The sequence below is a fragment of the Neovison vison genome, chromosome 12, assembly GCF_020171115.1.
Source record: "Neovison vison isolate M4711 chromosome 12, ASM_NN_V1, whole genome shotgun sequence".
Lineage (NCBI taxonomy): Eukaryota > Metazoa > Chordata > Mammalia > Carnivora > Mustelidae > Neogale > Neogale vison.
The window spans coordinates 125,218,888-125,232,617 of NC_058102.1; the positions used below are offsets into that span (position 1 = coordinate 125,218,888).

At 37.8% G+C, this 13,730-nt stretch overlaps 1 protein-coding gene across 1 annotated transcript in view; it reads left to right on the top strand.

Moving 5' to 3' along the window:
- Window positions 1–13,730, top strand: part of MRC1 (mannose receptor C-type 1) — a 101,549-nt gene that overhangs the window by 20,412 nt on the left and 67,407 nt on the right. The window contains exons 4-6 of the mRNA XM_044227011.1: window positions 777–941; window positions 9,279–9,392; window positions 12,373–12,519. Of these exons, the coding sequence (XP_044082946.1) occupies window positions 777–941; window positions 9,279–9,392; window positions 12,373–12,519 (426 nt within the window). The remainder of the gene's footprint in view (window positions 1–776; window positions 942–9,278; window positions 9,393–12,372; window positions 12,520–13,730) is intronic.

Consider the following 13,730-nt stretch of genomic DNA (forward strand, 5'->3'; position numbering starts at 1 on the left):
TCAGAAATACTTCATTTGTTGACTAATTTCCCAACCATCTTAGAAGTAACACACTATAAATTATATTTATCCATTGACACTATTGGCCTTTCATAGGTACAACTTACCTTTAGCAAAGGTAAAAAATAAGCTCAAAAATGATTTTTTTACTATGAAAATAACACTCTAACAATCAGCATCTACTAGGACCTGGGGATACACAGATTTAATACATCCTAGAGATGGGGATATGAGGCTTCAGAACTAAGGACAAACCAGTAGTGAGTGACCATGCCTGGGTGTAGGTCCAGTCATCCTGGTGGTGGAGTGCATGACTTTGCCTTCTAAAACCCATGCCTTCAGTCTAAAAAGACCTATCTAGAATGTGAAGGCAAAATATCTACTTGCTGAGAGAAGATTTATATCTTTTCTCTTTCCCCTATATTTTTTTCTAGATTAAGGAATTTGGATTAGCATCTCTATTCTTAGTATTTTCATTTGCCTCAGTTCCCAACTCAATTGATCCCAAACATCCCAACACAAAAATAAGAAGACAATGCCTCTCTTTCCTTTCATAGGCATTTGAAAAGAATGAGATGCAATCGATCTTTTGAAAACTCCCACTCCATCAGAGAAGTGAAGAAAATCTCATAGGTACTTCAAAAACAAGTCAAGGAAAAAAAAGGAAAACAAATATGCTTCAGGCAAAAATGTTCCTAGACTCATTTAAGAAATGTTGTTACCTGAAAGTCTTTTCTATGCGTAATGCAGCCAATCGCATTTGACTTCTTTTATAGTTGAGGGCAGTGAAAGCTTATGGAATAAAGACCCGCTGACTGGCATTGCCTACCAGATAAACTCCAAATCTGCTTTAACTTGGCACCAGGCGAGGAGAAGCTGCCAACAACAGAATGCTGAACTCTTGAGTATCACGGAGATTCACGAGCAAACGTACTTGACAGGTAATGATGGGAAAAGAAAACAAAGTTGCAAGTAAGATCATGATGGTTGTATTTTGGTCCAGTTTAGCTTAGAAGCAGACGGCCCATGTGATTATAGACATCAGGATAGAGTCCATCCTGAGCAGGTGTTACAAAGGGTGGGGGTGGGGGAAGGGGGGACAAATATGCCCCTGGAATGGTAAATAGGTTTTGTCTTAGGAGCCAGCTTTCTTCCATCGGTTGTGACGGTCTCAAGAACCCGTGTTAAGAAGGATTCTGAGACTTGATTCAGGCTCAGAATAGAAGATATTGCAATCAATAGGTTATGTTCTTAGACAGGGCAAGGGGACTGTGGTGGTCATGTATTCCAGGTCTAATCTGAAGCCAAAGATTTTGCACCAGCATCACAGATGTCAAAAGGAAAAAAGGAAAAGCCAGGGATGAGTTGAGAGCAGCTCGGAAACTCTGCCTCCTTTGGGCTTCCTCTCTCTCAAACTCGCAGGCCGTACGGGGTTTCACGTCTTACTGGTATTCTTTTCACAGCATGTTTGCTTTTGAAGTGTTTGTTCTCATAGGATTGTAAAGACGGAAAGAACGAATGTTTGCTTGGTATGAAAGTATTTGTTGCAGCTTTGAGATCCACACTTGGGGATCAGAGAGATTAGGAGCAGAAAAGAGCAGGGAGACAAGGCATCCTCAGGCCCCTGTTCCAGAATCCCCTTCCTCCGGTTCACCCGGACACTGCTGCCAATGAACAGATCTCTGATCTATGACTTACCGTGTTCAGAAACTCTTAGTGGCTTATTTCTTATCAAATAATTAAGAAAACACTTCTGCCTGGCGTTCAGAGGCTGTCATCTGTCCCCTGGCTCTGATTCCCCTTCATGCATGTTGCGGTCTTGACAGAAGAATTTGGGTTTCTCATCTTTCTCTAATACTTTCTCACTGCTACATCTTTTCCCATGCCATTCCATGTGCCAGGAATTCCCCAGATTTCATACAGCTGAAATGCAATCCTATCCATTTCTAGCTGCATTTCTCTTGTTTGCTGCTTTTATAATAGCTACATGCATTTATGTCCCCCTTCCACTAAGACTAGAGATGTATTCACTTATTTTTTGTTCGTTCATTCATTCATTCATTCATTCAACATGGTGGCTGGTATCTGTGTGTGAGGTCTAGGTCCTATGGACACAACGGTGACCAAAGCCAGTCATGTCCTATCTACAAGGAGCTTAAAGTTCAGTGGGGAAAACAAATAGAAACAAGAAAACAAACAAATATGAATTTTAGTAAGTGCCATGAAGAAAGGAAACTGAAGGCTGTGTGGAGAATGGATTATAGGGGCAAGTGGCTGAAAATCAGGAATGTCTTATGAGTGTATATGCTCCCCAAGCCCCAAGGAGACTCACACAGAACCTTCCAAGGAAGAGTCTCAAAGAATGTTTGCTGATTGGCAAATGATGGTGGAACACAATAAAAAGGATTATATAGAAACTCATCGTCATGTGTGGAGAGGTGGTCAGTTTATGGCAAGAAGACAGTAAGTGCCGTGGTCCTTCAATGTGAAGGTGCCTATTCATCACTGTTGAGCTTTGTTAAGATGAAGATGCATGGGCACAGACTCCAGAGAGGCTAGATTGGTGGATGTGACCCCCTTCCTGGTGCTCAGGAAGCTGCATATTGTTAACCTCCCAGGTGACTCTGGGACAAGTTGTTGAGGGACCCCCATGTTAGTGTCTGCTGCGTCAGCCATGCCTACGCATTCCAACTCACTAGCCCCCAGGCAGCAGAGTGCAGGAGTAAAGAGTCAGCTCTGGAGCCCCACTGCCTGGGTCTCAGCTTTTTGACACTGTGAAGCTTCTAGGCCTCAGTGACTTCATCTGTAAAGGGGAGAGTATGTGAACCAATATGAGGGATAGAGCGTGTCCCCACCTTGGACTTCTTTTCTCTTTCTGGGTGATACTCTTCATTAACTGGACCATGTTTCTCCTTTTTATTTGAATTTTTAATTACTTTTAATTGAATTTTCAGGTGTTTATTGCATTCTTTTTTTTTTTTTTTTTGGAGAAAAGAGTAAACACACATTTATTTAGCACAACCTTGCGAAATGCATTTTTCTCCTCTTCCTTTCTCCTGAGGACTACAGCATGAACTGCTCCACTGTAATGAAATCTTTAACATTTACTTACTGTCTCCTCTCAGCAGAGGCAGCAGTTAGCCATTTTCTTTCCATTATTTTTTTTTAAAAGATTTTATTTATTTATTTGACAGAGAGAGATCACAGGTAGATGGAGAGGCAGGCAGAGAGAGAGAGGAGGAAGCAGGCTCCCTGCTGAGCAGAGAGCCCGATGCGGGACTCGATCCCAGGACCCTGAGATCATGACCCGAGCCGAAGGCAGCGGCTTAACCCACTGAGCCACTCAGGCGCCCTCTTTCCATTATTATTACTGAGACTAACATAGACGAGCCCTCTGACCTCATTGTGTATTCACACACTCAGAGAAGGAATTATGCCTCAAGTCCGCTCAATTATTCTGTTTTGCATCGGTCTACGGGGGCTGCTAGTATTGGGGCATAGTATCAGCGTGATTAATATTTATAACCATGTCTAAAAATCAGGATGGAAATCACAGAAAGAGATAAAACTGAATTCCTATAGATGATCAAGGAAGAGAAAAGATGACTCAAGACTACAAAGGTGTTTTCTGGGCGTGCCGGCATGAGTGAGAGAAAGTTCTATGAAAGTTGAAGTGGTTTCTAAGTTAGTTACAGGAAGACGAATACCATAGGATTTCACCCAGATGTGGAGTCTAGGAAACAAAACAAATGAGCAAAGGGCAAAGAGAAAAGACAGAAAGAGAGAGAGAGAGAGAGAGAGAGGGAGAGACAAACCAAGAAACAAACGTTAACTATAGAGAACACCCTGCTGGTCAGCAGAGGGGAGGAGAATGGGGGGTGAGGGGAAATAGGTGATGGGGGTCAAGGAGGACAATTATGGTGATGAGCAGAGGGTAATGTATTAAAATTAAAACTTAAAAAAAAAAGTTGAAATGGTTTCAGTTGCCCTTTTTTTGTTTGTTTGTTTTTTAAAGGAATCTATTTGTGGGTTGTCTTATCTTGACTCTTTCCAAGTTTTCAAGTTGACTCTTCCAGACTTCCCAAGTTTCTTGTTTCCTGGCTTTCTGGAAGCCACCGGAGAGAACCCAGGTTTACTTTTTACCTACCTTCAGCAGCTGCCTAGAGGAAAGGGGTGGTGTGGGCAGTACAGCGGCTCCAGCTGGGACTGCGGGAAATGCTTTCCTCATCAGCCAGTGTGATCATTGTTTCCCTCAAGAGTGCAAACAAGCCCTAAGAGATTCGGAGGCTGAGTTCACCTCAGATACGCATTTGAAAGTTATCCAAGCCTCTGGAATTTTAGTCAGCAGATTTTAACTGAAATCTGGATAAGAGAGATTTCATTAACGAGATCTGCAGTATTTCCTGCTTTTCTTTAAGTAAAAAATATCATGCATTAGGGGTAGAAAAAACCTACGGGGGAATTCATAAAGTGAAACAGAGGTTTGGTTTTTGGAGGGAAGATATTCATGACTTTCAGGATTTATTGGGATGTAGTAGGGGAAGAATCTAGAAAATAATGGTGTGAGTAAAGGATTGTGATCTACCTTCTTTGGGGAAATATGCCACTAAAATAAAAAAATACATGCCCATAAATAGTTATCTTTTTAAAATAAGATTTATTTTATGTGAGGATTGTGAGCAGTCTAAATATTCTTTTTTTATAAAAAGATGTGAACCATTTTTATGACTTAGTTCCATTTAGCTGTCATTTTTTGATCAGCTGCTGTGTATCAGACACTGGGCTTTTTTTCTTTCTTTCTTCTTTTTTTTTAAAAGATTTTATTTATTTATTTGACAGGGAGAGAGAGATCACAAGTAGGCAGAGAGGCAGGCAGAGAGAGTAGGGGAAGCAGGTTCCCCGCTGAGCAGAGAGCCCAATGCGGGTCTCGATCCCAGGACCCTGAGACCATGACCTGAACTGAAGGCAGAGGCTTAACCCACTGAGCCACCCAGGCACCCCTGGGCTTTATTTCTCAAGCTCACACCAACCTCCTAAATGAACACTATTTACTTCACTTTACAGAAGAAATAACAGGGAGAAGCTACAAAGATGCCTAATGCCTCCTGTTCAGAAAATAGATTGGAACTGAGCTCTGTCTGACTTCCCGGGTCACATTCACGAACTAAGTGAGGATCTGGTGGTCCCCAGAGCACTAAAGAGAACCTTAATTTAGTTGTGAGCCACTCCTTGTCCTGGTTAACTTAGTCTAAACCCACACTCTGATTCCCTGTTGTCTGGGGTTAGTGTCTGCCAGCGGCGACTTCTTACATCATTCACGGTCATTGCATCATCCTCACTTCTGTTTCTACCCCCAAAATGTTGGGAAGCTATTTAATCCTCAATTCCTAAATCAGAGGTATAACTACAGGATTAGGATTTACAGAACTGAAATAAGTTGTGGGAAGTGAAAGCTGGTTTGCTACTCTGATTGTTTTTGATGTTGGCTGGACAATGAATTGAACCACAATGCGGAAGAGATGAAAGCAAAGGGCAATGTTGGACCCAAGTATATCTTCTGTTATAACTAGGTTTGAAAGTAGGTGCATAACCATTTCAGACAATACATGCAGAAAAAGCAAGAATTAAAAAGTTCATTGATATTTGTGTTATAATACTAAAAATTGATATTTTGTGTTATAATGCTAAAAAAAAAAACAACTCTTGGTCTCTCTATGACATTACAAAAGCACATTAAAGAAATAAATTTGGGGGCGCCTGGGTGGCTCAGTGGGTTAAGCCTCTGCCTTCAGCTCAGGTCATGATCCCAGGGTCCTAGGATCGAGCCCCACTTTGGGCTCTCTGCTCAGCGGGGAGGCTGCTTCCTCCTCTCTCTCTGCCTGCCTCTCTGCCTGCTTGTTATCTCTCTCTCTCTCTGTCAAATAAATACATAAAATAAAAAGAAAAAAAGAAAAAGAAAGAAAGAAATTTGTGGACGATGCTCTTTTGCTTTAAGTGAGGATATATTTAACACAAAACTTGAACTGTTTCTAATCATACTTTTTGCCAACCTCATTCAACATAGAGTAGTAGTACTAGGAATAGTAATAATAATAATAACTCATTTTTATTGGGCACAGATTATGTGTTAGGCCTTGGTTTAAGAAGTATTTATTAATTCAATTCTTCAAAATAAGCCTACAAGTACCTAGAGCAGAGGCGGGATGTCAGAGGGCAGATAATTCCTTTAAGAAGCTATATCTGCTTTGCTTTGTTATGCTAAATACAGTAATTTTAGCAGTCAGAAAAAATCTACTTTAATTCTTTCTATAGTCAGTGAATTACTTATAGTTTTGAAAACTTATAAATGTTTATTTTCTTAACAAATAAATTTTTTAAAATACAAGCGTGTTTGATTTGGGGGAATAGCTATATTAAGCATTTGTGAAATGCTACTTTCTCAGCATCATTGTCTCTAGTATACCCTTCTCTACGTACAGAGAGTATTAGTCAGGTGACAACAACTTTAAGTAATTTATGAAAAAAGTCGTTAAGTGTTCAATAGTATTTAATAGAGTAATTATTAACATAAAATGTAGTATCAGTGTGATACTGATCCAGAATGACATTTCTAAGGCACAGAGTAGTAGACAAGTATTTCCACTTGACCCATCACAAGTTAACTATTACATAAATGAGATAGGACAGAACTTTTTAGTTGATTTCTTTAATTTATCCTAAAGTGACTAAATAGTATAGTACTCAAATAGTTTTAATAACTATATGTAAAAAATAAAAGGTGACCATGGATAAGATAAATAATTATAAAATTAATTTCATATGAATGCATTTTTATCGCTTTAATATTATTTTAAATAAATGCATTCATACTTGGTGATGCTCATCCCAGAGATTTAAGACTTTAGAAATACAAAGACTTACCCTTTTGGTAGTCTCATCTCCTTGGTAGAGTTTACAATAAACATTTCTATTTTTTTAAGATTCCAACTTTGGAGAACCCAAAGATGAGTCTTCACAGGTGTTAGGAGTGAGTTCCGGCATGGACTTTTGTCTGGAGAGGAATGACACGTATCAGAAATAGCTGTCTGGTTCATTGTTGTTTATTTAAAAGTGCTATGACATTTAAAGTTATCTAAAAAACATATTATAGTAATAACTCACAGGCAAAACTAATTTAAACTGGGATTGAATCTACTGGAGAAACCACATTGAACCTGATCTGCTAATCCTCTGCCTCTCCCCATGTTTCTTAATCTCTCTGTCTTTAATTTCTTCCTCTGTAAAATGAAGAGATTGGACTAGATACCACCCAAGGTACATAAAGCACCCGTCTGTAAGAACTGTGCTAACTCAAACAATTTTTCTAGAACATCTGATAAAAATGAGCGGATCTGAATTAATTTCACTGATTTTTAGATTCCAGTATTTAATTTCATCCCATCATTATTTTACTACTTTGTTTAAAGAAATCACACAATAGGGTTTCCTTTTCAGTAAGTAATTCCAGTATCAAATTCAGTTCAGTTTATGAAGCATCAACCTACCTAATCAATATCAACCTAATCAACATCCTCAAGTGGGTATTTGGACCGCGCTTTGTGAGTGCCTCGCTTCCAGATTCTGAATGCACTGAGTGAAACATTCAGACCCCATGACCTCTAAGACCATCATCTGCCCTTTAACGGAAGTGAATGCAATAAATGTGAGATCTGATTATTTGGCACTGAGTGGCTGTGACCTCCATTCATTTGAATTGGTGACATGAATATATGCATGTGTGAGCTAATGCGAAATTGGGGGAAATGTTAGTGACTTTGAGATAGCTCAGTTGGTTACATGAGAACTGTAGAGTCTGGGCTTTGGTGTCACGAGACACCTATCATAGTTTGTGGGATTAAATGGACACATACAGTAGTCTGAATAGTGTAAGTGGTAATTCTCACCATTGACAAGAATACCAACTTAAGTTTGGTATTTTACTTCAGACAAAGGATAGTTTTGCTTTTTATGCACCCCCCCTTTTTTATTATGTTCAACTTGCCAGTATATAGTACATCATTAGTTTTTGATGTAGTGTTCAACGATTCCTACAACACCCAGTGCTCATCACCACATGTGCCCTCCTTAATACCCACCACTCTGTTACCCCATCCCTCCACCCCCTTCCTTCTGTAACCCTCAGTTTGGTTCCTGGAGTCCAGAGTCTATCATGGTTTGTCTCCCTATCTGATTCCTTCCCATTTACTTTTCCCCTCCCCCTCTGTGGTCTTCTTTAATCAACTAAAAACAAGGTAGAGAGAAAAGAGAATCTGTTTTTTAAAAGTATAGGTAGGTAACAAATCAGAGTGTTTGACACCACAGGGCGCATGTCTATGTGGCTTGTTTTTTTATTCTACATCAACCTCCACCAAACCACCCCTCCCAACCGCACAGAGTTTGAAATATTGTAATTATGACTTATGAAGTGCCTAAACAAAGTATTGTTCATGTTAGCCAAAGAATTTCACTTAGACTTTAAGTAAAATATTAATAAAAAGAAAAAATGATTTTTAAAAAATGTGAGATAAGTCGTAGACTAAGTTCTGGAAGGTTAGGTAATAACTTATGAGAATGAGAGACTGAAATGTTTATTAAACATTTTATGATAGAAAACTTGGAATTTTTTTTATAATAAATCTTATTTGTATTGTAGGAGCACCTGGGTGGCTCAGTTGGTTAAATGTCTGACTCTTTGTTTCTGCTCAGGTCTTGGTCTCAGGGTCGTGAGTTGGAGCCCATGTAGGGCTCTGGGCTCATCAAGGAGTCTCCTTGTCCCTCCTGCTCTTCATTTGTGGACTCTCAAACAAATTAACAAAATCTTTTAAAAAATCTTATTGGTACTCTAAAATGAAGTAAAATTATTTTTTGTTGATAGAGTCTTATCCAAATTAAAAGCACATTCCTACTATCCGATAGGAGTATTCCAAGATGATAGGGTCGAAGCCTGGTCATATCTGGATTAGAAGCTTAGCAAGAATCTTACTGGAGCTCACTAAGAATCTTACTTGGGCTTTCTTTGTTTCTCTGTTTCTTTGTTTCTCTGTTTCTTTATCTCTCCATGGAGGTCATAGTTGTACTTACCTTAGGAGAATCCAAGGAGAAATGTTAGGCATTGTTTTTTTATTACTTCTCTCTAATACATTTTGATCCAAGCACTTAATTCTGAATTCAATTCTATTGTGTTTTCCAAATGTCAGTTTTGTTTTTTTTTGTTGTTTGGTTTTGCTTTTGTTCCATAGGATTAACCAGTTCCTTGACCTCAGGACTCTGGATTGGACTTAACAGTCTGAGTTTCAACACTGGATGGCAGTGGAGCAGTGGAAGTCCATTCCGGTATTTGAACTGGTTACCAGGTAGGGTCCAGCTTGTCTGTGGATAAATACATCAAGATTTAATTTATCTGGATACCATAGTGATCTTCATCATCTTACATGGGGAGCTCAAAGAAAAGAACTGGGAGACTTTACCAAATATAGTCTATTTCTCACATTCCTTTGAAATCTGCCAACTAGATTTGCATATCATAAAACCATAAAGTTATACCTGCTTCTCGGGTTAGAGATTTGTCTGGCAGAATTATGACACAAATCAACAGGAGGACTCTGTTAAAGTACACATTCTCTGAATATCCTTGATTTGCTAGCTATTATATTCAAAATCAAATTTTCAAATTCTACAATGTTCCAGTTGAAAGTGCTTATATATGAAATTTATACTTATGAGATGTATGTGTATATATACTATATAATGCTATATAGTTTATTGAAAGATTATATATGTATTTATTTACATTTACACACACACATACTGTGAATTTAAGTGAATATGAATTATTTAGGGCTGGACAATTTCTCATTTTCTTGAGCCCTGAGATTTTTATGATTTTTCTGTCATTGTTATAAGGAGCTTAACATCATTTTCTTCTGTTGTTAATCTAATAGAGTTGGATTAAAATGTTATTTTAGACATAGATGATAATATTCCATGCTAGCATAATAATTCTTTAGCAGTTTTGTGCTTGAGGTGCTCTATGGAGTGTGATTCAGAACTCTCCACCCCCACTTCCAATCCCACCCCATACTAATGTTGGTTTATTAGCAAAGAATATAATAATTAATGATTACTAATGTCTGCATGGTTGTGGAAAAGGATGGTCACATTTTCATTTACTAATTCTGCTATGAGAAAATACTGATGTAGTGTTTCTTCATATGGTCAGACTTCTTTCTTAAAAGCCACTGAGTGGTTTTTGCATTGGGCTTAGGAAACTAAACTCTCTTCTATGTTACTGATTTATGGTATTTAAAGAAAATGAAAGCTTTGAAAATAAGAAAGAAGCAAGCAAGCAAGCTAGCTAGCTAGCTCAGAATAGATGCCAAAACACAAAAGGGAAGTTTTAGAGGATATATTTTGGTTTAAACTGATGTGCTTTTCCTATGAAATTCCACATTCAATGCATTCCTTCAGTGCAGAGTAACAGGGCTGTCACTAGAGTCAGCTTTGTTTTCCTCTACAATATGGGAACTAAACATTACAGTAGAGGAATATAAGATGTCTTTCTCATGGGCGAGGTTTTGATTTGTCTGCCCACTCAGTCAAATTAAATTAGAGAATGCCAGTTGGGCTCAATCAGATCATTAAATAATAATGATATTTTTAAGGAACTAGAGATTATTTTTTGCTGCTGAATTATTGCATGTTTGGCAGGTCACTTTATTTATTATACAATTTTGGAATAATTATTGTAATACTTAACCATTTGCATTCTAAGGGTTCAGTGAGAAAATTGGGGGGGCTAACTGCAGTGAAAATGAGGAATGAAATTAGAATATTGATGAGAAAGGAAAAGAAATGTCCTCCCTTATTAAACCAAATTCCTGAGAAATAAGAGGTACAAGGTTAAATCACCTCCTGAAATAATCTGAAACTCTCTGGAGAGTTTCTTCAAACTAAAATCAGAAACCTTGTAGAATATTAGAAGCTGTTATTGCATGAAATATTTGATTAAACATTCAGTTGTGTTCTTACCAAGAAATACATTTATTAAAATACATTCACATTTAAAGTGAGGATATTTTACACAAATGTCAGAGAAATGTGAACTCAAATCTATATCTATGGTAGCCATTTAAAGACAACTAATTGATATATTTAAGTCCTTTATCATTGGCAGTGTTTTTCACTGTACGCTCTTCCAAAACTTTCAAAAAATGTTGACAAAAGCTTTATGGAGCAGGAGATATGGTTCCCATCTAGCAGGAAGGCAAAGTGTGGTCCAGGTCCAGGTTATATACATGTCAGAGGTCACAAAGCAGAGTCATTAACAAAAGTTGGCTCATCAACCTGTCTTCAGGTGAGAGATGGCACTAGTTTTCAGAACACTGGTTTTAACTAGTGAAATTCCTGTATTAACTAGTGGAAAGGCATGAGAAATGTGGGCATTAATGTATCCATTGTATTCCCAAAGGTGACTGTTTAAAAGATTTTATTTATTTTTTTGACAGAGAGAGATCATTAGTAGGCAGAGAGGCAGGCAGAGAGAGAAGGGGAAGCAGGCTCCCTGCTGAGCAAAAAGCCTGATGCGGGGCTCTATTTCAGGAGCTGAGATCATGGCCTGAGCCAAAAACAGGCGCCCCCCAAAGTTAACTTTATCTGGTTCTTTTATCAATTTTCAGGAAGATATGGGATGATGGGTTAGTGGTTAAAAATCTTTAGTGGGCTCGGTTGAAAATCGTGAGGAAGAGTCTTGAGTTTGGGGTGGACTTTATCAGTGTTTCCTATGCCCTGTTGCTTCTCAAGCTCCCAAGCTCCCTTCCCTAGTCTTTCTCCTCTTTGCTGTCTTCCTCTGCCATCTCCTCTCTCCAGCTGGAGAAAGTTTTACCATGTTCAGAAATTCTCTAGTTTGCTCCTCACAGTAAGCCTTACATAGGTTTTTGGTAGGTATTTACAATGTTTGATATGGTTGGTTTAGAACATTGTGTGTTTTGCATTTTGTTAGTTACTTCTAGATTGATTATACATAACAAAACCCAATGTGAAGATTGTTTAGGATTATAAAGTCTAGCTTTATTGTCCATATTGTGAAATGAGTTATTTCAAAGAAGTGAACTTGTATAATCAACATTTTAGACACTATAGCGACCCAGCAATAAGAAAAGAAATAGATACTCAACATGTCTTTTGCACTGCAGTCAGTAAAGATTTATTGGTGAATATGAAGCCAGAGACAGAATGGGACCCAATTAAATCCCAAGGATGAAGCTGTGAGGTTTTGGGGGCTAACTGCTTGCGCTACCATAATAATCCCACTTTCAATTTTCCTTTTCCCCAAAGGAAGTCCATCAACAGAACCTGGAAAAAGCTGTGTGTCACTAAATCCTGGGAAAAATGCTAAATGGGAAAATCTGGAATGTGTTCAGAGACTAGGCTATATTTGTAAAAAGGGCAACACAAGTTTGAATTCTTTTGTGATTCCCTCTGGTAAGTGATCTATTTGGTCTGAAGTGTAGAAGATACTTTAATTGAAAGAAGAAAATTATAGACGAGCAGAACTGTATGAAATGACAGGTTTTGTTGATAATTTATGGAGTAAACTTAGTCATAGTCCTCCGGAATTTCTTTTTGTTGGTTACTAGTAATGGTCACCAACATTTCCTGAGTGTGCTGTGGTGTTTGGGCATGTACAAAGACTTTGAAAGAACATAAATAGGAATTCTAGCCTCATAGCAGCCCTATGAGCCAGGCATTATTATTCACACATTCTCGATGAGGAAGAGGATATTCAGAGGATATATAAAACTTGCACATGTGACAAAACAGGAATCCAAACTAGGAAATAAATATCTGCAAAGGATGTTTTTATTATATTCTGGCTATTTAAGGATTTATCTGGGCTCTCGTGCCGTAAGTTTATCATCTTCAGTGGAAGTCTTCACAGAAATGAGACAAAACATCCAAAAATACTAACTGAATTTTATATATTGGCTAGACCCTGGGAAAAGAAGTCAATTATGCTCTCTCTTATAATTTTATAGAAGAATTAAGTTACTAATGCAAGAATGCACCCTTTTTTCAAATTGACAGAAAGCAGACAACCCACATTTTTTCACTATCAGCTGTTTTTAGAGAGACACTTAATACTTTAGAGGGATGTACATATGTATGTGTGTATTCTGCTTGAGAAATCTGACAGTATGGCATTCTTGACTTTTCTCCTTGACTTCTAAAGTTTAAAAAAAAGTTGACTTTAAAATATGATTGACATGGTTGGAAAATCAAAATTTATAAAGTGATAGAAAATAATAGTATTTTCCTTATACCTCTTAACCTCTAACACCTAGTTCTTGTCCCTGATAAATAACTGTTTCTGGGTGTTTATCCTTATCTGGTTAGTCTATAAATATATAAACAAATATGTTTATGATTATTTCTGTCTGCTTTATACAAATGGCAGCACACAATACATATCTTCTTCACCTTTTTCAGATAAAAAATATGGACATCTTTCCATATGGTACAAAAATAGCTTTTTGGTTTATTTTTATGACTCACAATAGACATTAGAGAGAGACCATGTATATTTTTGACCAGTCACCTATTAATGGACCTTCAATTTTCTTCCGATTTTTTATTTTTACAAACAATCCTACAGTGAATAATTTTATACACATGTCATTTCATGTGTGTGATCA